A 24982-nucleotide genomic window follows, 5' to 3' on the forward strand; every position below is an offset into this window, starting at 1 on the left:
GGTGTTTGTCAAGAATTGAAAGAAAGGGTTGATATATACGGTCACTATGGAACGTTTTTATACTGTGGTTGTTATAGACATTGCTGAAACCTACAGAAGGGTTTAAAGATATTTTAAGTTTGCTCTGTGCTTTAATGGAAGAAGGTACACTGATGATCTGTACCTTATAGTACTAATACAGTAGCATGTCTTACCTGCAATATTCCCTTCCAAAAGCTGTTTATTTAGTAAGGAACAAAATCTTTTATGAGTTGAATGTATAAATTGGATTTTAAATGGGAACAAGGCACTTTTTCTAATAGAAATAAAGCTGAACATTTTGAATTACATCTGTAAAATGTGAAAGAAAAAACTTGATGAATATTAACAATGCATTTCAATGACTCATTATATACATCACTCAAAGAATACTTGTATACAGTGTGATATTTTCCAAGGAAATTGCTGTAATTTTTGGCTAGGTATGTTTTGTTATGCACACAGTAAAAATGTACTGCTTTCTATGTGACCGGAATGGTATTCTGACACTTCTGAAATGGAAGAACAGAGAAAGACTAATGAGTTCACATTAACTTTAGATTATCTTCTGGAGCTTAGTATGATATGCACTTTGATATTAATGGCAGAATAACAGAAAGTATAGAAAAACACTTCATTTCAGTGCTAGGATACATCTTGGTTCATCTATATTGTTTAGTTATATGTAATTTCATACAGGTTGTTATAACATGACAAAATATATACTGGTTGTTTGACACTGGTTCTTTGATTCTGCACGTATCTTGAGCAACGTATTGTGTGAAATGTAAAAAATATATCTAGTTTTCACTTTTGTTCATGGCAGAATAACAGAGAGTATAGAGAAACACTTCATTTCAGTGCTAGGATACATCTGGGTTCATCTATATTGTTTAGTTATAGGTAATTTCATACAGGTTGTTATAACATGACAAAATACATATTGGTTGTTTGACAATGGTTCTTTGATTCTGCACGTTTCTTGAGCAACGTATTGTGTGAAATATAAACAATAGCTCTAGTTTTCACTTTTGTGCACTTGTAACTTTTCCTGTACATGTGCAGTGAAGTAGGACTTGCTGCCCATGTTAACTAGATGATTAACTTACTTTTAAATTTGGGGTAAACTTCTGTTTCTTCAGGATTTTGTAACTCTATTTACTCAATGAGGAACACTATTTAACTTGAGGAATCTTATTTTATATGGAACCTTGTTTGCTGGTTATATTGCAGTACATAAATGAAGCAGTGTTAGGTTAAAAGAAGACGTTTTGAAACCTAATCTTGGAATATCTTCCAGAGCAGGAAATAGACAATGTAGACATGAAAGCCTAAAGTTAATATTCAAGTACAAGCAAACATACACATGAGCAAAGCTGTCTCAGAACACTTAAAACTGATATAATTAAAAACCGGATACAACGAAAATCTAAATCTGACATGTATGAAAGCATTAACCTTTTTCCTAGAAAAATATAATATCTTCAGAAGTATGAACTGATCTTTGTACAAGTTCTTATGAGAACTATACAAACAATTATTTTAAACCTCTCCCTTTAATTGAGTTCAAGAGGCTAAGCACAGATGGTGTTTCTACATTACTGTGTAACAAAACTGAGTACTATCTCAATTACTAACAAATATCAAAGTATTGCAAGGCGTTGCTTTGCCTGAAGAGCATACAACTGTTTAACTCTAGTAAATACTACAGTAAATTTGAGTGGTGATTGTTAGTGTTTGTCAAGAATTGAAAGAAAGGTTTGATAAATATGGTCCCTATGGAATGTTTGTATACTGTGGTTGTTAAAGACAGTGCTGAAGCCTACAGAAGGGTTTAAAGATATTATAGGTTTGCTCTGTGCTTTAATGGAAGAAGGGACACTGATAATATGTTCCTTATAGTACTACTAATGCAGATGCATGTCTTACCTGCAATGTTCTCTTCCAAAAGCTGTTTCATTTACTGAGAAGCAAAATCTTGTGTGCGTTGAATGTATAAATTGGCTTCCAAATTGGAACATGGCTCTTTTTCTGATAGGAATGGAGCTGAACGTTTTGAATTACATCTGTAAAATGTGAAAGAAACAACTAGATGAATATTGACAACACATTTCAACAACTCATTATACATGTCACTCAAAGCATACCTGTTTATAGTGTAATAGTTTCCAAGGAAACTGTTGTAATTTTTGGCTAGGTATGCTTTGTTATGCACACAGTGAAAATGTGCTGCTTTTTATTGACTGGAATGGTATTCTGACACTTCTGAAATGGAAAGACAGAGAAAGACTAATGAGTTCACATTAATGTTAGATTATCTTCTGGAGCTTAGTATGATATACAGTTTGATGTTAAAGACAGAAAAACAGAAAGTATAGAGAAACATTTCATTTCAGTGCTAGGATACATCTGGTTTCATCTATATGGTTTAGTTATCTGGAATTTCATAGATACTGTTATAACATGACAAAATACATACTGGTTGCTTGACACTGGTTCTTTGATTCTGCACGTATCTTGAGCAATGTATTGTGTGAAATGTAACAAATATCTTTAGTTTTAAAATTTGTGCACTTCTAACGTTTCCTGTACATGTGCAGTTAAGTAGGACTTCTTGCTCATGTTAGCTAAATGATTGAAGGTACTTTTTAATTCTAGGTTAACTTCTGTTTTCCTTAGGATTTTGTAAATCTATTTACACAATGAGGTCACTTTTACTTGAGGAATCTGATTTTATATGGAACTTTGTGTGCTGGTAAAATTGCAGTACATATATGAAGCACTTTTAGGATAAAAGAAGAATTTTGTAACCTAATCTTGGAAGATCTTCCGGTGCAGGAAATACAATGTAGACATGAAAGCATTAAGTTAATTTTCAAGTACAACCAAACATACACATGAGTGATACTATCTCAGAACACTTGAAACTGGTATTAGCAAAAACCCAGATACAACGAAAAATTAAATCTGTTGTGTAATAAAGCGTTAAACATTGTCTTGAAAGAATATAATATCTTCATAAGTATAAACTGATCTTTTTCTTCCTTAATTAATTTTATTAATTTTAATGGGGTGACATTAATAAATCAGGGTACATATGTTCAAAGAAATGTTCTCCAGATTATTTTGTCATTCAATTATGTTGCATACCCGTCTCCCAAAGTCAAATTGTCCTCTGTCACCCTTTATCTGATTTTCTTTGTGCCCCTTCCCTCCCCCATCTCCCTCCCTCTTCTTCCCCCCCTTCCCCTGGGTAACCACCACACTCTTGTTTATGTCTCTTAGTCTGGTTTCTATGTCCCACATATGTATGGAATCGTGCAGTTCTGTTTTTTTCTGATTTACTTATTTCACTCTGTATAATGTTTTCAAGATCCATCCATTTTGTTGTAAATGATCCGATGTCATCATTTCTTATGGCTGAGTAGTATTCCATAGTATATATGTAACACATCTTTATCTATTCATCTATTGAAGGGTTTTTTGGTTGTTTCCATGTCTTGGCCACTGTGAACAATGTTGCAATAAACATGGGGATGCATGTGTCTTTCTGTACCAATCTGTCTGAGTTTTGGGAGTATATACCCAGTAGAGGGTTTGCGGGGTCATTTGGTAGTTATATTTTTAGTTTTTTGAGCAACAATCATACTTTCTTCCATAATGGTTCTATTACTTTACATTCCCACCAACAGTGGATGAGGGTTCCTTTTTCTCCACAGCCTCTCCAACACTTGCTATTACCTGTCTTGTTGATAACAGCTAATCTAACAGGTGTGAGGTGGTATCTCATAGTAGTTTTGATTTGCATTCCTCCTATAACTATTGAAGATGACTATCTTTCCATATATCTGTTGTCCATTTGTATTTCTTCCTGGGAGAAGTGTCTGTTCATGTCCTCTTCCCATTTTTTTATTGGATTGTTTGTTGTTGAGTTTTATGAGTTCTTTATATATTTTGAATATTAGGCCCTTATCTGAGCTGTTGTTTGAAAATATCATCTCCCATTTAGTTGGCTGTCTGTTTGTTTGTTTGTCAGTTTTTCTTGCTGTGCAAAAGCTTTTTAGTCTGATTTAGTCCCATTCATTCATCTGTGCCTTCACTTCCCTTGCCTTTGGAGTCAAATTCATAAAATGCTCTTTAAAACCAAGGTTTATGAGCTTAGTTCCTATGTTTTCTTCTATGTACTTTATTGTTTCAGGTCTTATACTTAGGTCTTTGATCCATTTTGAATTAATTTTAGTACAAGGGGACAAACTGTAGTCGAGTTTCATTCTTTTGCATGTGGCCTTCCAGTTTTCCTAGCACCATTTGTTGAAGAGGCTTTCTTTTCTCCATTGTGTGTTGCTGCCTCCTTTATCAAAAATTATTTGACCATATTATGTGGTTTTATTTCTGGACTTTCTATTCTGTTCCATTGGTCTGAGTGTCTATTTTTCTGCCAATACCATGCTGTTTTGATTGTGGTGGCCCTATAATATAGTTTGAAGTCAGATATTGTGATGCCCCCAGGTTGGTTCTTTTTCCATAGAATTGCTTTGGCTATTCGGTTTCTTATCATTCCATATAAATCTGATGATTTTTTGTTCCATTTCTTTAAAAAATGTCATTGAAATTTTGATGGGAATTGCATTAAATTTGTATATTGTTTTGGGTAATATGGTCATTTTGATTATATTTATTCTTTCTATCCAAGAACAGGAAATATTTTTCCATTTCATTGTATCTTTTTTGATTCCCCTTAACAATGCTTTGTAGTTTTCATTATATAGGTCCTTTACATTCTTTGTTATGTTTTTCCTAAGTATTTTATTTATTTATTTTTGGTGCAATCATGAAGGGGATTCTTTTTTTGAGTTTGTTTTCTAATGTTTCATTGTTGGCATATAGAAAGGCTGTGGACTTTTGTATATTAATTTTGTATCCTGCAACTTTACTGTATTGGTTTATTGTTTCTAGTAATCTTTTTGTGGAGTCTTTGGGATTTTCAATGTATAGGATCATATCATCTGCAAAATGTGAAACCTTTATTTCTTCTTTTCCGATATGGATGCCTTTTATTTTTATCTTATCTGATTGCTTGGGCTAGAACTTCTAGCACCATGTTAATAAGAGTGGAGAGAGTGGACAACCCTGTCTTGTTCCTGATTTAAGGGGGAAAGTCCTCAGTTTTATGCCATTTAATATGATGTTAGCTGATGGTTTATCATATATGGCCTTTATCATGTTGAGATACTTTCTGTCTGTACCCATTTTGTTGAGTGTTTTAAACATAAAATTGTGTTGTATTTTATCAAATGCCTTTTCTGCATCTATTGATAGAATCATGTGGTTTTTGTTCTTTGTTTTGTTGATATGGTGTATTACGTTAACCGTTTTACATAAGTTGAACCATCCTTGAGATTCTGGGATGAATCCCATTTGATCATGATGTATTATTTTTTTAATATGTTGTTGTATTTGATTTGCTAATATTTTGTTTAGTATTTTAGCATCTGTATTCATTAGAGCTATTGGTCTGTAGTTTTCTTTTTTTGTGCCGTCCTTGCCAGGTTTCGGTATGAGGGTTATGTTGGCCTCATAAAATGTGTTTGGAAGTATTGCTTCTTCTTTAATTTTTTTGGAAGACTGAGTAGAATAGGAACCAAGCCTTCTTTTAATGTTTAATAGAATTCACTAGTATAGCCATCTGGGCCTGGACTTTTATTTTGGGGGAGGTTTTTAATAGTTTTTTCTATTTTCTCCTTGCTTATTGTTCTGTTTAGGCTTTCTGCTTCTTCATGACTCAGTCTAGGAAGGTTGTACTGTTTTAGGAATTTATCCATATCTTCTAGATTGTTGAATTTGGTGGTATATAGTTTTTCCTAGTATTCTACAATAATTCTTTGTATATCTTTGATTTCTGTGGTGATTTCTCCTTTCATTTTGGATTTTGTTTATATGAGTCTTTTCTCTTTTTTCCTTGGTGAGTCTTGCCAAGGGTTTGTCAATTTTGTTGATCTTTTCAGAGAACCAGCTCCTTGTTTTATTAATTTTTTCTATAGTTTTTCTGTTCTCTATTTCACTTATTTCTGCTCTGATTTTTATTATTTCCTTTCTTGGGCTCGTTTTGGGTTGTCTTTGTTCTTCTTTTTCTGGTTCCTTAAGATGTGAAGATAAGTGGTTTACTTGGGCTCTCTTTTGTTTATTCATATAGGCCTGAAGTGGTATGAACTTCCCTCTTATTACTGCTTTTCCTGCATCCTAGAGATTCTGATATGTCGTATTGTCATTTTCATTTGTCTGTATACATCTTCTGATCTCTGCGCTTCTTTCTTCTTTAACCCACTCATTTTTTAAAAGTATATTGTATAGTTTCCACATTTTTGTGGGGTTTTTTTTACCTCTGTTTTGCAGTTGAGTTCTAGTTTCAAGGATTTATGATCAGAGAATATGGTTGGTATAATTTCAGTTATTCTGAATTTGCTGATATTATTTTTGTGGCCCAACATATGATCAATTCTTGAGAATGTTCCATGTACACTAGAGAGAAATGTATACTCTGTCACTTTGGGATGAAATGTCCTATAGATGTCTATCATATCCAATTGCTCTAGTGTTTCATTTAAGGCCAATATTTCTTTATTAATTTTCTGTTTGGATGAACAATCTAGAGCCATTCAGCGGTGTATTGAGGTCTCCAAGTATAATTGTATAATATTTTGGTCAGTTTTTGTTTTTAGGTCAGTCAGCTAGCTGTCTTATATATTTTGGTGCTCCTTGGTTTGGTGCATATATATTAAGAAGTGTTATGTCTTCTTGATTAGGTGTCCCCTTAATCATTATGAAATGATCATTTTTGTCTCTGATTACCTTTGTCGTCTTATAGTCAGCATTGTTAGATATGAGTGTTGCTACACCAGCTATTTTTGTATGTTATTTGCTTGGAGTATTGTTTTCCAGCCTTTCACTTTGAATTTGTTTTAACCCTTGTTGTTTAGATGTGCTTCTTATAGGCAACATACAGTTGGATTTTCTTTTTTAATCCATTCTGCTACTCTGTGTCTTTTTATTGGTGAGTTTAATCTGTTTACATTTAGTGTAATTATTGACATTTGAGGCTTCCCTATTGCCACTTTATATATTGCTTCCTGTTTGTTTTGTATCTTGTTTATTTTCTTTTTTGTTTTTCTATCATTTGTTTTTGTTTGGTTGTAATCCATACTTCTTTCCTCTGTTTCTATCTTTTTTAAGTCATGTGCTTCTGTGGTGGTCTTTTTAGGGGTGGTTACCATTAAGTAATGAAAAGGATACCTACCATGTCCATTGTAGAACACTATCTTATGAGTGCTTCTGCACTCCATCGTCCTTTGCTACTGTTAATCTTTGTCCTCTCCCCTTTTTTTGTTTTTGTTGTCACAGTTTAAATTTATTGTGTTCTTGGTTGAGCTTTTTCTTGTGGTTTTGTTTTGTTTTTTTCTTTGTATCTGGTTGAAAAACTCCCTTTAGTATTTCCTGAAGTCTACGGCCATACCACCCTGAATGTGCCCGATCTTGTCTGATCTCAGAAGTATTTCCTGAAGTGGGAATTTTCTGATGATAAATTCCCTTATCTTTTCTGTATCTGTGAATGTTTTTATTTCTCCTTCATATTTGAGTGATAGCTTTAATGAGTATAGTATTCTTGGCTGGAAGTTCCTCTCTTTCAGAAATTTAAATATTGTGGTCCACTCTCTTCTAGCTTGTAGAGTTTCTGCTGAGAAATCCGATGAGAATCTAATAGGCCTCCCTTTATATGTTGTATTCTTCTTTTCCTTGGCTGCCTTGAGAATTTTTTTCTTTGTTGTTGGTTTGTGCCAATTTCATTATGATGTGCCTTGGAGTAGGTTTGTTGGGGTTAAGATAACTTGGTGTTCTGTTTGCTTCTTGAATTTGAGGCTTTAGTTCTTTCCAGAGGCTTGGGAAGTTCTCATCTATTACTTGTTTGAATATGTTCTCCATTCCATTTTCTCTCTCTTCTCCTTCTGATATACCTATTATTCTTATCTTACTCTTTTTGATGGAGTCAGACAATTCCTGTAGGGCTTTCTCATTTTCTTAAATTCTTGAGTCTCTTCTTCTCTCTATTGTGCCTCAAGTTGCCTGTCTTCTATGTCATTAATCTTCTCTTCTATCTGGCCTGTTCTATTAGCTAAGCTTGTTACCTGGTTTTTCAGTTCATGAATTGAGTTTTTCATCTCTGTTTGATTTGTTTTCATAGTTTCAATTTCCTTGGTAATATATTCTTTGTATTCATTAAGTTGTTTTTTGAGCTCCCTAAATTGCCTTTATGTGTTTTCTTGTATATCTCTGAGTAGTTTTGGGATTTCTATTTTAAATTCTCTGTCATTTAACACCAAGGTTTCCATCAGTTAAATTTTTTTCTATAGATTTTTACTCATCTATCTGTGCTACATCTCTGTCTTTTGTATCCATGATATTAGATTTCCTTTTCCTTAATGGCATCTGAGGGTGGTTTTGTTAATACCACTAATGAGAATGAATAAAGAATAAAAAAAAAGTAGACTACAATAAAAAAAATTTATTTTTTTTCTTTTTTCTTTTCTCCTTTGAGAAAATATTATGAAAAACTGAGAATTATATTGTGCTAAATGGAACAAAAACTACATATAACGAAGGGCCTGAGTTGGGGAGAAGTGATAAAGGGGCACAAAGGAGATAGAGACCCACAAAATGCAAAAATGAAATAAATTTCAATCAAGAATAAAATAATTTGCTTGTAAATGATGGTCGACTGAGAGATATAGTTAAAGGGTAAGAGAAAACAAGAAAAAGAAAAAAAATACTATTGTATTAAGTGGAACAAAAACTACATAGAATGGAGAGCCAGGGTTGGGGGGAAAACTAATGAGTTAAAAAGCAAAGTAAAAAGCACGCAAAATGCCACAAAGAAAAAAATTTGAATCCAAAATAAAGTAATTTGTTCGTGAGTGAGGATCAAATGAGAGAAAAAGTAAAGGAGAAAAGAAGAAACTAAGAGAAAGGGAGAAAGCCTGACCTGTGGTGGTGCAGTGGATAAAGCGTCGACCTGGAATGCTGAGGTTGCCAGTTCGAACCCTGGACTTGCCTGGTCAAGGCACATATGGGAGTTGATGCTTCCTGCTCCCTCCCGCCCTTCTCTCTCTCTCTCTCTCTCTCTCTCTCTCACACACACACACAACCTCTATAAAATGAGTAAATAAAGTTAAAAAAAAACAACACTTGAAAAAAGAGAAAGGGAGAAAAAAGAAAAAGGGAAAAAAGAAAAAGGAGAGAGTTAAGGGTTTTAGAGTGTAACCCTCACAGAGAGAAAGAAAAAAGAAAAGAAAAAATGGGAATGTAACACTTATGGGTAATGTAGTTCAAAATGAAGAAAAAAGAATAAGATGAGCAGAGAATAAAAGGACGAATGTGGAAGAAGAAAAAAATAAAGATAAGAAGATGAAAGAGACAAAAAAAGTGGAAAAAGTTATAAAGACTGTTAAAGACTGTGGATTTTTCTTGGGTTTGAGAGGTTCTCTTCTTCCTTTTTCTTTCCTTTCCCTTTTCCTGGTCATTGGCTCTGTACCTCAGGCTTCAACAATGGGTGAGTCCGTTTTTCCAGAGCCTCTCTCCAAGTTTCTCCTTCCTGATTTAACAGCCTGGTGATCCAGCTATGAGGTTGCCCCTGCCACTGCCAGGAGTGTAAGAGGCCCTAAGAGCTGGCAAATCCCCACTCTATGTCCATTCAGCACAGGGCTCTGTGTAAAGCTCTGTCAGTCAGAGCCGCCAGAATAATCAGGCAGGGCTGGGAGCCAATTGCTCTCAACGTATGTTTCTATGAGCCTCCAGGCATGAGTAGTATGCCTTAGCACTCTGTGGAACCACTCTCCCCAGGTTTTTTGCACTTTGTACCCTGTATTAGCTAGCAGGAAGATGCCCTAGTCACTGCCTGCAAAATAGGAGGTCTTAAAAGCTGCCAAGTCCCTCCTTTTAGAGCACAGCTCTGAGTATGAAAGCTCTTCTGATCAGAGCCACCAGCTTAAGCAGGTAGGGGGGCGTGTTGACTTCTGTTCAGGCTCCTTTCTAAGGTTACCCGGGTATATCTAGTTAAATTTTCTTTAGCGTTCCATGGATTGCTCTCTGCAGGCTTCTTCCTTGTTAAAAAGCCTACAGCCTAGCCTGTCCAAATTCTGCAGTGTTCTCTGAGGTCTGTGTCGGAATGTGTTTTTCATCCTCTAACGGCTGGCAGGAAGTTGCTCCAGCTACTACATGCAGAGCAAGAGGCCCTAAAAAATATCACGTCTCTTCTCTTAGATCACTAACCTGAGAAAGAAGACCTTGTCAGCCAGAGCCACTGCCAGCGTAATCCAGGTGGGCAGTGAGCAGACTGTGTGTTAAGCTAATTTCAGCGATTGGATCTGCAGATCTGCTCCAGAGACTGTCTGCAAGCTGCCTGCGCGCCCCTCCCCCTAGCACTTCCGTATTTTTTCTTCCCCGGGAATGTGCTTTGTTAGCCTTGGTGAAGGTGCCCCAATCGTCCAGAGAGGTCCCGGTGTAGGGAAGTCTGCTTTCGCGCACTCCCCGTGCGTTGCTGTTCAGGGAGCTGGGATTACACTGAGACTCTGGTCGCAGACCATGCAGAAGGCTACTGCTGACAGTTTCTAATCCTGCCCCTCTGTCCGGAATGCGGGTGCCTATTCCTGGGGCACTAGGAGGAACCACTAGCATACTGTCCACGCTCGCCAACCAGGATATCGGGGGAATGAAGGCCACCGCTCACTCACCTTTGCCAGGGTCCAGCGCCAGCATTAGCTCTTGTGGGCTGAGCCACTGCGGGCACACTCTTTCCTTGGCTTGAACGTCTCTGCCCCAGCCCAGCTCTTTCCACGCCCCCAGCTCTCACTTTCTCTCAGTTCCAAGTGAAAGCAGCCCTTGCTCAGGTCAGTGAGGAAGGTAGCGTGTTCTGTTCTCCATCTTATTTCCTTCAGGGTCGATTATATATTTAGCCATCTTTCCACCCAATCATACCTTTGTTCAGTGTGGGGGACTTACAGACACTCCTGGGATCGTTTTTCTGACTCTAGTTGTAGAACTTGTTAAAATTTTGGGGAGAGGTATTGGGAGCGCTCTTCACGGCACCATTTCTTTGATGTCACCCTCAAATTTATAATTATATATTTGAAAACAAAATGCTATTTTTATAATACAAAATGCATACCAACATCTTGCTCAAAAGAAATACATAAAAACAATTTTTCAAATGAAGAAACAGTATGGTGGGGAGAAATGGAGCAGAGTATAAATACTTTTACATTTAAGATGACCTGAGTTAAAAATCTTTCAAGAAACAGAGAGTACAGCCTGACCCATGGTGGTGGTGCAATGAATAGGCATTGACCCTGAATTCTGAGGTTGCAATTTGAAGCCCCAAGATCGCCAGCTTGACCACAGGGTGATCAACAAGATCCAAACACTGGCTTGAGCCCAAAGGTCATGGTCTTGAAGCCCGAATTGCTAGGGGCTTGAGGCCCCCCTCCCCCCCTCACCCATCCATCCCTGTGCAGGCAAATACAAGAATCAATCAATGCAGAACTAAAATGAAGAAATGATGACTCGATGATTCTCTCTCCCTCCCTCTCTCTCCCTTCCTATCTCTTAAAAAATAAAAGGAAAGAAAAGAAAGACTACAATATAACTATAAAGGAAATAAGTATAAGTAATTGCAGAAGCAAAAATATGTGACCAATTAACCTCTTACAGTAAACCAGGTAAGTTTTCACTGAAGAGGTGATACTTAAATACAGTCTTGAAGAATTAACATGTACTTACTAATGTGCAACCGTTTATTTGGCTTGCCTATGTTCCTCAAACCCTTCACATTCCTAAGGAAAGTTGTCAATACCAGCCCTTGACAAGTTTCTGGGAGATGACTTCTGAACTCTTGGAATTTTATACCTGATCATTTCTTGGCCTTTTGCCTAAGCTCAAGTGTAGTATGTGTGAAATATTACACCTGGTAAGAATGTTTCTATATGCCTGAGGTCTTGGGACATGCTGTATTCAGTTTGACCTCTGGGGTGGTTTGAATTCAAGGAGATGGTGTCAGTTCTGTGGAGGCTGAACCCCAATGTGACTTACCACCCCCCCAATAAAAGACCATAGATACGAAGGCTCAGGCGAGTTTTCCTGGTTGGCAATACTCCTATAAACTGTCCCACATTGTTACTAATAGAATTAAGCATCTTCATGTGCAACTGTACTAAAAGGAGATACTTGGAAGCTTGTGCCTGCTTCCTCCTGGATTTCACACCATGCACTATTTCTCTTTGCTAATTTTAATGTGTCCTTTCACTGTAATAAAACACAACCATGAGTATAACAGTTTTCTGAATCCAGTGAGTCCTAGCCAATCATTGAGACTGAGGGTGGTCCTGAAGACTCCTAACTCAACTAGGAAAAAAAATACAGCAATACAGCATGTAAACAAAGAAAAGCAGGTCAAAGTTTTCAAATGAAAAAATTGAGTCTATAAAAAATAGAAATATAATTAAATATACATATACATATATATACATATACATAAATTGAAAAAGTTAAGAAATTTGCAACATCTAAATTAAGGAATATTTTTGTTGAAAACTACAAATGATGAAAAGACATTCTGTTCTAAGCCTAAAAACACCCAATATAACAAAAGTATCCATTTTACCTGTGTAAATGAGTGACTTGATAAAAGTAATATTAGGTGTTTTGGAGGTTTTGAACTCAATAAGATGATTCTCAGAGTCTTTAAATTTTTACATCCATCTGGCAAGCTGACATCACTGTCAATGACAACAAAAATCCATCTTTTCCTCATTTCAATTCCTGTTGAAATACCATTACAGAATTTAGAAGATACAAAATACTCAAAACAATTCAGGTAGAAAAGGGGGCAAGGCACACAAATTAGAATTCAAGCAATATCAAGAAATGTACATGCAAAAGGATATCTGAACATTGCAGAAGAAACCCAACCAGAGTACACAAAGAGTGGTGGAATACGTCTTAGAAAGACTCTTATTTGCCATAAAGATTTTCATAAAGAAGCTAAATTCAGAAATTTGAGACATGAAATGAAGACCCAAGGAGACACAAGGGTAAAAAAGTAAAGTCTGTAGATATCAGCAAATCCTACCTTTAAAAAAAAAATTTAGTGAGAGGAGAGGAGGTAGAGACAGACTCCTGCATGCACCCTGACCAGAATCCACCCAGCAAGACCACTAGGGGGTGATGCTTTGCTCCATTGCAACTGGAGCCATTTTTTAGTACCTCAGGCAGAGGCCAAGGAGCCATCCTCAGCATCTGTGGACAACTCACTCCAATCAAGCAGGAGGGAAGAAGATAGAGAGAAGTGAGAGGGGGAGGTGTGGAGAAGAAGATGGGAGCATCTCCTGTGTGCTCTGACCCAGAATTGAACCAAATGTCCATATGCCGGGTCAATGCTCTACCACTGCGCCAACCAGCCAGGGTCACCATTTGCATTTATAAGCAAGTATACCATTGTAATAAGTATAGATCAGATGCATATGCCCCCAACTCAATCTCTCTCAGTGTGCCAGTTGTCATGGTTAAGTTTCAATGATTATACAAAAATGAAACCCAATCCAAAACCAAAGTTTCTGACCAGTTTTATGTATAAAGTCCCTAATAACAGATTCCATTACTTCAAAGCTCAAGTTTTGAGAGTCCCATTCATACCTATTACATTAATTTCTTTTAACTGCCAATTCACTAAAATGTATAATTATGGGAAAGGGTAGTGAGGAAGACATTTTTTTAGCAAGACAGAGAGGAGAGAGGGGGGAGGCAGAGAGTGAGAGAGGAGGGGAGAAGGAGAGAGAAAGACAGAAGAGAGAATGAGAAGCAAAAACTTGTAATTGTGGCACTTTGGTTATTCATTGATTACTTCTCATATGTGCATTGATTGGGGGGGGGGGGCTACAGCAGAGCGAGTGATCCCTTGCTCAAGCCAGTGACCTTGGGCATAAGCCATTGACATCTGGGCTCAATCCAGAGACAATGGGGTCATATCAATGATCCCATGATCAAACTGGTGACCTCGCACTCAAGACAACTACCTTGGGGTTTCAAACCTGGGCCCTCAGCATCCAGGTCAACACTCTATCCACTGTGCCACCACCAGTTAGGCAGAAGACTCTTCTTAACAGACCAAAACACACAAATCTACAAACTACTTTATCTCCACTGTGTTAAAAGAATTTAGTTTCAGTAAATTCACTGGTGGCTTTCCATTCAAGATGAATGACTAAGCAGATGTGGAAAGACCATCTGACCTCCAACTCAAACACGGAAATGTCTACTATATAACAAATCATAGTTAAACAAATATATAATTAAGTCTGCATCCAAGAAGGCAAAGGATTTTTGTTTGTTTGTTTGTTTTATTCATTTTTAGAGAGGAGAGAGAGGGGGAGACAGAGAGACAGAGAAGAGAGAAGGGGGGAGGAGCTGGAAGCATCAACTCCCATATGTGCCTTGACCAAGGAAGCCCAGGGTTTCGAACCTGTGACCTCAGCATTTCCAGGTCGATGCTTTATCCACTGCGCCACCACAGGTCAGGCCAAGAAGGCAAAGTTTTGAAGTACCAAAAACAAAAAGGAGAACTCACAGCCCAAGTGGTGAGGCACTGATGCCAGTGGATCACCAGGGTTATCAGTACTACTGTTGGAAATAGGACAAAGCTTTAAAGGTGAAACTAAACTCCCTTCATAAGCCACAGGGCAGGCTGAAATCCTTGTCATCCCTGCAGTCATCCACAAGAAGTCAGAAAGCCAAACAAGCTTCATGTATAGATACATAATCAAAGTTACTATTATCTGCACAGTACAAAGAAGGCCAAGTCAAGAAACTGATCTTGACTAGTAAGAAGCTGATCTATGAGCTTCCAAGCAGGTAAACTTGGAGAAATTTGGAAGAGTGGCACAGCACACTTAGAGGGTATAAAATAGCCACACCCTTTCCCATACACCTTGCCCTATGCTCCTCTCCCATCTGGCTGTTCCTGAGTCAAATCCTTTTCAAACAAACAGGTAAAGTTCATGTAGGGATACAACCTCCAGCCCTGCATTTTTATATCCTGGCACCAGTTTTCCTGAGACTTCAGAAACACTGAATGGAAAACTGGGAGTACATCTACCATAACTGGAAGGAACCCAAGGAACCCAGCCCATAATTCTAGTCATTTTCCCCAAGGCTGAAGTCAACATTTCTGTTTTATATTTTAAGTTATTTAAAATTCATCTTTAATCAACTCAAAACTCCAAACAAGCCTGACCAGGCGGTGGCGCAGTGGATAGAGCGTAAGACTGGGATGCGGAAGGACCCAGGTTTGAGACCCTGAGTTCGCCAGCTTGAGCGCGGGCCCATCTGGTTTGAGCAAAGGCTCACCAGCTTGGACCCAATGTTGCTGGCTCGAGCAAGGGGTTGCTCGGTCTGCTGAAGGCCCGCGGTCAAGGTACATATGAGGGGGCAATCAATGAACAACTAAGGTGTCGCAACGTGCAACAAAAAACTAATGATTGATGCTTCTCATCTCTCCGTTCCTGTCTGTCTGTCCCTGTCTATCCCTCTCTCTGTCTCTGAAAAACAAACAAACAAACAAAAAACTCCAAACAAATTGTCCACAAAGCAGAAGTCATTAACTATGCTTCATATCTCTTTTGCTTCCTGTATTGCCTATTTACGTGAATTCACAGTCATTCAACAACAACCAAAAGAAAGAAAAAAATAAACAAGGCAGCAGCAGCTTTTCTAAAACCATATACAAACACAAAACCATCTCATTAAAACACCTCCCAACCCAGGGTACAAATGGGGTTCCCACTGAGAATAAGTTTGTAAACAAAACTACAATGCTAATGAAGAAACCACTACTATTAGAGTGAGTCAACAAACACAATAAAACAACAAGTAACAACCTAAACCACAGAAATAAAGCAGTCTGAAAAGGACTTCAAATATGTGTAAAATGATCTGGATTATTAAAGAATAATCTATGAAAATTGGTAGATATAAAAAAGAATTAAAAAGAAAATATACTCATTGAATAAACTCAAAACACAGGTTAAATATTCAATAGTAAGCAAGAGATAAATAAAAATAAAATTATCAAAGTAAAAGATAGATACGAAGAAATTACATAGAATTTGGCACAGAGATAAGGAGAGATGGAAACTACAAAGAAAGTTAAAGAACTGAATGAGAAACTCCAGCATATGTTAAATAGAAGTTCTAGAAATTCATGAAAAAAATGAGGCAAAGATGCTATTTAAAGAAATAATGGCCAAAATTTTCACAACTGAAGAAATAAATCCTAAAATTATAATCCAAGTCCTAAACAGAATAATTAAAAATAAATCCACACCTAAACAAAACAAAGATGGAGCAAAAACTCCTACTAGCAAATAACTGCTAGTATCAAAATAAAATCAAGACTAACAGCAGAACTGGTTAGTAAAAAAACACCAAAATAAATAGCAGGCAAAATCCAAGATGGTGGCAAAGTAGGTGGATATTACACCCACCTCCTCCCAGGCGTTACAACTAAATTTAAGTACAATCATTCTGAATAACCAAATCTAGACTAAATGAAGAGTAATCTTATAACCTCCTTAGAAACAAAGGTCACAGTCCTACACCAGGCCCCCATCCCAGAGTTCCAGAGCCAGAAAGAGAAGTCCCCATAACTTTTGGTGTAAAAAAACAGAAGGGGTTGAGGCTGTGGTTGAGGATTGAGGCTGAGGGAAACAGAGGGCAGCTGGTGTCCCAGGCAGTTCCTCTTAAAGAGTCTGCACACCCCACACACTTACTTAAACTCACTCCCTCTGAGTTCCAGCATTGGGGCAGCGGCTAGAAAGGCACAAGAGACATAGGGAAAGAAATGAATTGGACAGAATCAAGGCAAAAGCTTGAGGAACAGCCTTCTCCTAGGCAAAAGTGCTGGCAGAGACTATTATTGTTTCTTTGATAAACCCTTCCCCCACAGAGTCAGCAGATGGCATATCTGAATCTCCACCAATATGGTCACAAGTTTGCCCTGTCCTAGTGATTACCTAAGGCCACTCCACCCAATTTGTGGGCCCAGCCAAGGTGTTTCAAGTGGCTTCTCCATATGAATGTCCTATCTTGGTTCATGCCTCAGATTTTTCTAAAATCTCAAACAAGCAGCACCTGGCCTCAGCATGCCTGTACATCTGGCTAAGTAGCCCCAGGTCCTGCACTAGTAGCAGCCAATGGTTTGCAGCTTGGCCTCTCGCCCAGACACCTCCCAAATCCAGCACAAGTAGCAGACATCTGCAAATCTCTTTTTATTGTGTGTGTGAGAGAGAGATAGACAAAGAGAGGGACAGATAGGGACAGACAGGAAGGGAGAGAAATGAGAAGCATCAACTCTTCGTTGTGGCACCTTAGTTGTTCATTGATTGCTTTCTCATATGTTCCTTGACTAGGAGGCTACAGCAGACCAAGTGACCCCTTGCTCAAGCCAGCGACCTTGGGCTCAAGCTGGTGAGCCTTGTTCAAATCATATGAGCCTATGCTCAAGCTGGCGACCTTGAGGTTTCTAACCTGGGTCCTCCACATTCTGGTCTAACGCTCTATCCACTGCATCACCACCAGGTCAGGCTGCAAATCACTTTGCAGCTCATACCAAGTGGCCCTAGGGAAGAACATAGGTGGTGGCTGACTTTGGCCTAAACCTCCCAGGGATCCCCAGAGTCAGCACACCCAGTGGACAGCTTCAGACCACATGGAAGCATTACCACTTAGCCACATCCACAAGTTACAAACTAAAGGGGCAGACTCAGCAGGCACCTATTGATGTTACAGTAAGTCCTGCTCTGTGGGGTGGGCTTCTGCATAGCTGATCCTCCACAGTAGGAGGTCAGTGGCTGCAGTCCTTGCAGCAAATCGGATCAACCTGTGGGTAACTCCCTTCTCCAGACATGCCAACAATAATCAAAGCTCAACTGTAAGATGGCCTGACCTGTGATGGCAAAGTGGATCAAGTGTCAACCTGGAACGCTGAGGTAGCTGGTTTGAAACCCCAGGATTGCCTGGTCAAGGCACATATGGAAGTTGATGCTTCCTGTTCCTCCTCTACCCTCTCTCTTTCTCTCTCTCTCTCTCTCTCCCTCCTCTCTAAAATGAATAAATTAAAAAAAAATTTTTAAATAAATAAAAGCTCAACTATAAGAGAAGACTGTACACTGCCCACACAGGAGGGGGAAGTGCACCGGAGTGCCCAGCTTGGGTAATCAGGTAATCTGTGCATCTGGACCCTATAAACACCTACTACATCAGGCTACTCTACCAATCCTGAAAGATGTAGCAGCTCTACCTAATACAAAGAAACAAACAGGGAGGCTGCCAAAATGAAGAGACAAAGAAACATGTCCCAAATCAAAGAACAGAACAAAACTCCAGAAAAAGAACTAAACAAAATGGAGAGAAGCAATCTACTAGATACAGAGTACAAAACACTGGTCATTAGTATGCTCAATGAAGTTAGAACTTCAAACATAAAAAAAGACCATTTTGAAATAAAGGATACACTAACTGAAATTAAGAATAACTTACAGAGAATCAAAGTAGATGAAGCTGAAAAGCTAATTAGAAACTTGGAATATAAGGAAGCAAAAAATATCCAATCAGAACAGCAAAAAGAATCTAAATAAATGAAGATTGTATAAGGAGCCTCTGGGACAATTTCAAGTGTACCAACATTAGCATCATGGCAGTGTTGGAAAGAGAGGAGAAAGAAATTAAAAACCTACTTGAAAAAATGACAGAAAACTTCCCTAAGTTGAGGAAGAAAATAGACAAGTCCAGGAAGCATAGCAAGTCCCAAACAAGATGAACCTAAGGTAGCCCACACCAAGACTCATAATTAAAATGCACAAGGTTAAAAAAAATAAATAAATAAAAAAGAAATAAAATAAAATGCACAAGGTTAAAGACAAAGAGAATCTTAAAAGCATCGAGAGAAAAGCAGTTAGTCATATGGTAGTTCTATTTTTAGTTTTTTGAGGAACAACCATACTTTCTTCCATAATGGTTGTATTACTTTACATTCCCACCAACAGTGGATGCAACCTTTGGCTAATGCCACTAGACAGCATCAGATTGTGTTACTGAAACTTTACCTCAGCAACAAGCTAATTTGATTTTATTACTGGAATACAGATTGTGAATTTCTAACCATTGTTTAAAATGTAGATGGTTTTCAGATGACCAACTTTCATTTTTAAGGTTTCGGATTTTTTAGGTTATCATAGTTAAGCAGGATGGAAAGTGTATAGCACTGCTAAGCAAGGAAGAAGAGAAAATAACTTTTGCACAGAAGAGAAAGGACTATTTAAGGCAGGGGTCCCCAAACTACGGCCCGGCCCGGGGGCTGCATGCGGCCCCCTGAGGCCATTTATCCGGCCCAGCCGCACTTCCAGAAGGGGCACCTCTTTCATTGGGGGTCAGTGAGAGGAGCATTGAAATACTGGTCAGTTTGTTGATTTAAATTTACTTGTTCTTTATTTTAAATATTGTATTTGTTCCCGTTTTTTGTTTTTTTTTTTACTTTAAAATATGTGCAGTGTGCATAGGGATTTGTTCATAGTTTTTTTTATAGTCCGGCCCTCCAATGGTCTGAGGGACAGTGAACTGACCCCCTGTGTAAAAAGTTTGGGGACCCCTGATTTAAGGTTATGGGGGGTTCTGTCTGCTGGCTGCTAGTGCAATGCTGAAGAACAGATATCCTAGGATATAAGTTTTGGGACCATTTCTAAATTTTGAATGGCATGAAAATGAAATCCAAAATATTAGATGAACCCCCACCCCCACTCCCACCCCACCACCGTGGCCAGAATAATGTATTTTATTTTTGACTTCTACAATTACTTGCGTGAAAACTTTTATACTAAAATTACAATAAAAAAATCACCTGGAAATCCTCTCAACTAGCTTAACGTAGTAATCACTGCAATCATGACTTTATAATTTGGTTGAACATTGGGAAAAATGGGAAAAGTCTGGGATGCCTACACACACACACACACACACACACACACACACACACACACCCCTAAAACAATTATTCCTTACTTTTGTCAAAACAGAAGCTTGCTGTTGCTCTTTGCTTTTCTTCAGGTCTCCCTTAACTTTTCTACAAGTTATATTTAAGTATTTTAGACAAGTGTAAGCAAAATTCACCTTTGAGGGCTCTTATTTCAAGGTTATTTTGACTAGACTGTCGCCGGGTTAGGGATGGAATATCCAGCTCAAGCGTTTGAAGTCCACTGCAGCTGTTCTCATTTCACAAGTTCAGAAACCAAGGGCTATGAGGGTAACTGCCCAGGAGCGGCTGCGCAGCGATCCAGGTACAGGTAACTCGGCACGACGTCACTGGTGATACCAGGCGGCGGATGTGGGCCGGGCCGGAAGCGTATTGTAGACGGCCCCGCCCCGCCCCGCCCCGTTCCTCCTCGAGGTGCAGGAGCGGGTAGTTAGGCGCTCCTCACGGCCGTGCTTAGCCGAGTCTAGGGTCCCGAGCCCCGCCCCTCGGGCAGGGCCGCCCTTCGGTCCCCCATACCGCCCCCCCGTCTCGTCCCGGGCGCGGCCCGGGGAGGGCGCTGCGGGTGAGTCCCACTTCCCGACCGCGGGTCTGTCCACGGCTGAGCGGGAGGCGGAGGATGGAAGCAGGCTTATCGGCCATTACGTTCTATCTCGCCAGCGCCAGCAGCTCTGTGGCGGTGACAACGATGGACCAGGAGCCTGTGAGCCGTGCGGAAGATGAAGCAGTCGCAGCGCCGGGAGCTGCGGCCGCCGCGGCGTTCAGGGACTCGGGGCGGCAGGTAGGTGAGGCGGCCCGGGGAGGCCGGGGCGGGAGGCCGGCCTCCTCTGCCTCGCTCGTCCGCTGCCCTCTGGCCTGTCGGCCTTCCTCCGAACAGGCTGCCGGCCGGAGGCGCGTTTCGGGGCTTGTCCTCGTACCCCGTCTCTGCTCAGCGACACCGGCCGGGAGGAAGGGACCCGCACCCAGCGCTCCGCTGGCAGCGTCTCCCACTGGTTGGCCTCAGGTTCCAGGAGGGCTGTTCCAGCAGCGAACGGGAGAACGCCGGCGTGTCTCCGAAGGTGGCCTTCGTGGCGGGGGACGAGGTGACGCCGGCTGCAAGCACGTCTCAGTCTTTCCTTTTGCAAGCGCCTGACTTGGCATTGCCATTGGCTTAGCTAATAGTAGATAAATGCGAAGAGTTTACCGGCTTTTTTCCTTAATCCCTAAAATTTATGCATGAGGTGGGAGTTGTCCCCATTTCACCAGCGAGGTAACTAAGGCCCACAGCTGCGCTGTTGAATAGAAATATAACGCGAACCCTATTTTCTAGTAGCCACATTAAAAAGGTAAAAAAGAAATCAGTGAAAATAATTTTAATATTATATTCTGTTTAACTCAATTTATAAAAAATTTTCACATAATTAATATAAATTGAAATTAATTTTAATATTTAACTCTGTTTTCAAAAACAAACTTCAACATGTCATTAATGTTGAAAGCTATCAATGAGATACTTTATATTCTCTTTTGTGGCACCACTCCTCTTTTAATTTTAATTTTAAACCTGCTGCACATTTAAATTCAAACTAGCCACATTTGAAGGTGAGCATTAACCACATGTGGCGAGTGGTTACTGTTTTGGATAGCCTAAGTTTAGAGAGTTAGGTAAGATTTGGAGGTTTTATTTTGGATTTGGTATGCTAACGTACAGTGTGTCCGTAAAGTCATGGTGCACTTTTGACTGGTCACAGGAAAGCAACAAAAGATGATAGAAATGTGAAATCTGCACCAAATAAAAGGAAAACTCTCCCAGTTTCATAGCTATTCAGTGCAGTTCGATGTGGGCTCACGCACAGATTTTTTAGGGCTCCTTAGGTAGCTATCCCGTATAGCCTCTACAGACTCATCACTGACTGATGGCCTACCAGAACGGGGTTTCTCCACCAAACTGCCGGTTTCCTTCAACTGCTTATCCCACCGAGTAATGTTATTCCTATGTGGTGGCGCTTCGTTATAAATGCGCAGATATTCACGTTGCACTTTGGTCAAGGATTCTAATTTAGCGAGCCACAGAACACACTGAACTTTCCTCTGTACTGTCCACATCAGGGGTCCCCAAACTTTTTACACAGGGGGCCAGTTCACTGTCCCTCAGACCATTGGAGGGCCGGACTATAAGAAAAAACTATGAACAAATCCCTATGCACACTGCACATATCTTATTTTAAAGTAAAAAAACAAAACGGGAACAAATACAATATTTAAAATGAAGAACAAGTAAATTTAAATCAACAAACTGACCAGTATTTCAATGGGAACTATGGGCCTGCTTTTGGCTAATGAAATGGTCAATGTGCTCCTCTCACTGACCACCAATGAAAGAGGTGCCTCTTCCAAGTGCGGCGGGGGCCGGATAAATGGCCTCAGGGGGCCGCATGTGGCCCGTGGGCCGTAGTTTGGGGACCCCTGGTCCACATCTTGACTGGAATGGCCGTGGGCTGCTCTGCTGTATATACATGGTGTTAGGTCATCATCTACGCATGCGCACATGCTGCCACATCATCCTACAGAAACTGGGAGGGTTTTCCTTTTATTTGGTGCAGATTTCACATTTCTAACGTCTTTTGTTGCTTTCCTGTGACCGGTCAAAAGTGCACCATGACTTGACGAACACACTGTAGTGGTTTAGGATCTTTGGCCAAGTAAAAATATTGAAGAAATTGCTTTAACTGAAACCAGCTCAGTTGCATACACTTTTGGCCATTACAGTCCTCACTCCTGTATAGAAATCTTACTGCCCTCATTGAGAATGAAGCTTTTTCAGTAGCTTCACTTTTGAGACTTAACTACTTGAATGTTAATGAAACATTTTCCCTAAACTACAGATTCCCAGAGAATAGTGCTTGAATGTTAGTATAAGTCTTACAAGATATAGTTTGCATTAACAAAAGCTTTTCCATATACTAGTCTTTAAATGTAAATTTTTGTTTTTCTCCTACTTAAGGTGGAGAAAAGTTACCTGAGAAAAGGGGTTCAGGGGCAATGCTAATTGATTAGGAAGCCATTTTCCACTTCATTTGAGACCTGTTGTTGATGGGTACACTTGAACTGAACTTTTAAGTCCACAGTGCTTGATGTATTTTCCATTTGATTTTCCCTTCTGTTACTATAATTGTTTTCATCACTACTTAAGCTTTGACTCTATAGACAAATATAACTCTCCTGATTTACCAGATAAATGTTTGAAGAGAGATTCTTTGTTTTGGGTTGGTAGTATTATGTTATTTTCATATTCTTGGTTAAAAATAATAAAATAACTGCTTAAACAGTAAAGAAGGCCCTAGATCAAAAAGTAAAAAGTCATAGGAATCCCATCACCCATTTCTCACATTCACATCCTGCAAAAGTAACTAAGTTTCTGGTGTATTCTTTTTGAGATTTCCTGTGCATATATAATAATCTTCTTGTTAAACACAAATGGGTTCATACTATACAAATTGTTTTTCTAGCTTTCTCTACTTGCTCTCTCATTCACACATTCCTGCAGCAAAAACATCTCTATGAACTCTAGATTTATCCCTGAGCTTTTGACCACAGTAAGAGGAAAGATGTCAGTGAGGTGAGATTTGTACCTAAAGAGAGGCTGCCATCCTGTACTCCATCTGTTTGTCAGAACTGAGCAATCCCAAGTGTCGTGTATGGAAGGGAGTAAGAGATAGGAGCTTGCGTCTGTTCTTAGCATTTGGCCTCAAACTAGGCCATCCACCAGCTTCTCTGACTAGACTTTTAACCAGAATTAAAGGAGTTAGAGTTCACTGCTACTCATTCATTTAGCCTTATTTAGTGCCTCTGCTACCAAGAATTTACTATGTGCCAGGAGCTGTTGGCTAAAGGAGAAAGCAATGAAGGATACATACTGTGCTTACTCTTACTCCTATGTTGCTAACTACCTAATTGGGAAGGCATGTGTAAAGCCAGTATCCATGGCCATCATCACAGCTGCCTGGCCCATGCAGGTTCGCATTAGATTTGGACAGACGGTAATGAAACAATGGAGCCAGGAACTGGTGGGCCATTACCTTTAATCCTAGCTTGCACCCGGCAGGCAAGTAAAAACACATACGGGGCTCCAAAACCCACTCATTCAGTGCTCACAAAGCTACTGACTTATCCTAGTTTCCTAGCTCACCATTCACCTCTGTTTCCCATCTCCTTCTCTCTACACAAACTGCTCAAACTGGCTTTTCCTTCAGCACTCTGCCATTTTGGCTGCTTCTCCTCTCCTCCACGTGGCCTTTATCTACTCTCTCCTAGAACTGTAATCCCTCTTCTGTCAGAACAACGTGATCTCTCTTCCTTTTAAAACCTTTTGGTGCGAAAGCCCTCCCCCAGCACATATTAACATAATCATGCCCTTCCTAAGCAATCACCTGGGCAGTGAGCTTCCACGTGGGCAGCGCCATCTTTAACAAAGTGAGCATAATATATATATATATATATATATATATATATATATATATATATTTTTTTTTTTTAGCATAATATATTATATCTGCCCAACAGCATGTGTTTTAAAAAAGTTCTAGGTGCACCTGACCAGGCAGTTGTGTCAACTTGGGATGCTGTGGACCCAGGTTTAAAACCCCAGGGTTGCCTGCTTGAGCACAGGCTCACCAGCTTGAGTGCAGGGTTGCTGGCTTGAGTGTGGGATCATAGACATGACCCCATGGTCACTGGCTTGAGCCCAAAGGTCACTGGCTTGGCTGCCCCCCCCCCCTGCACATATGGGAAAGCCATCAATGAAAAACTAAGGTGCTGTTGGCCCTGGCCGGTTGGCTCAGTGGTAGAGCGTTGGCCTGGCAT

General features: G+C 39.5%; 1 protein-coding gene and 1 long non-coding RNA gene across 3 annotated transcripts in view; one reads left to right on the forward strand and one right to left on the reverse strand.

The window, feature by feature from the left end:
- Positions 1–1963: 1963 nt before the first annotated feature.
- Positions 1964–20455, reverse strand: LOC136377528 (uncharacterized). The gene is made up of 3 exons (XR_010746318.1): positions 20281–20455; positions 12725–12882; positions 1964–2084 (listed from the first exon to the last, which is right to left on the reverse strand). It is a non-coding gene; the product is annotated as an uncharacterized lncRNA (long non-coding RNA).
- A 90-nt stretch (positions 20456–20545) lies between these two features.
- The window catches only part of FAM177A1 (family with sequence similarity 177 member A1), a 31722-nt gene continuing 27285 nt past the window's right edge, over positions 20546–24982 (forward strand). Inside the window, exons 1-2 of one of the 2 annotated variants that reach the window (XM_066388343.1) lie at positions 20546–20705; positions 20801–20921. In XM_066388343.1, the coding sequence (XP_066244440.1) occupies positions 20829–20921 (93 nt within the window). In that variant the 5' untranslated portion in view covers positions 20546–20705; positions 20801–20828. The other variant, XM_066388342.1, reaches the window with a different exon arrangement.

The sequence above is a fragment of the Saccopteryx leptura genome, chromosome 6, assembly GCF_036850995.1.
Source record: "Saccopteryx leptura isolate mSacLep1 chromosome 6, mSacLep1_pri_phased_curated, whole genome shotgun sequence".
In the NCBI taxonomy this organism is placed as follows: domain Eukaryota; kingdom Metazoa; phylum Chordata; class Mammalia; order Chiroptera; family Emballonuridae; genus Saccopteryx; species Saccopteryx leptura.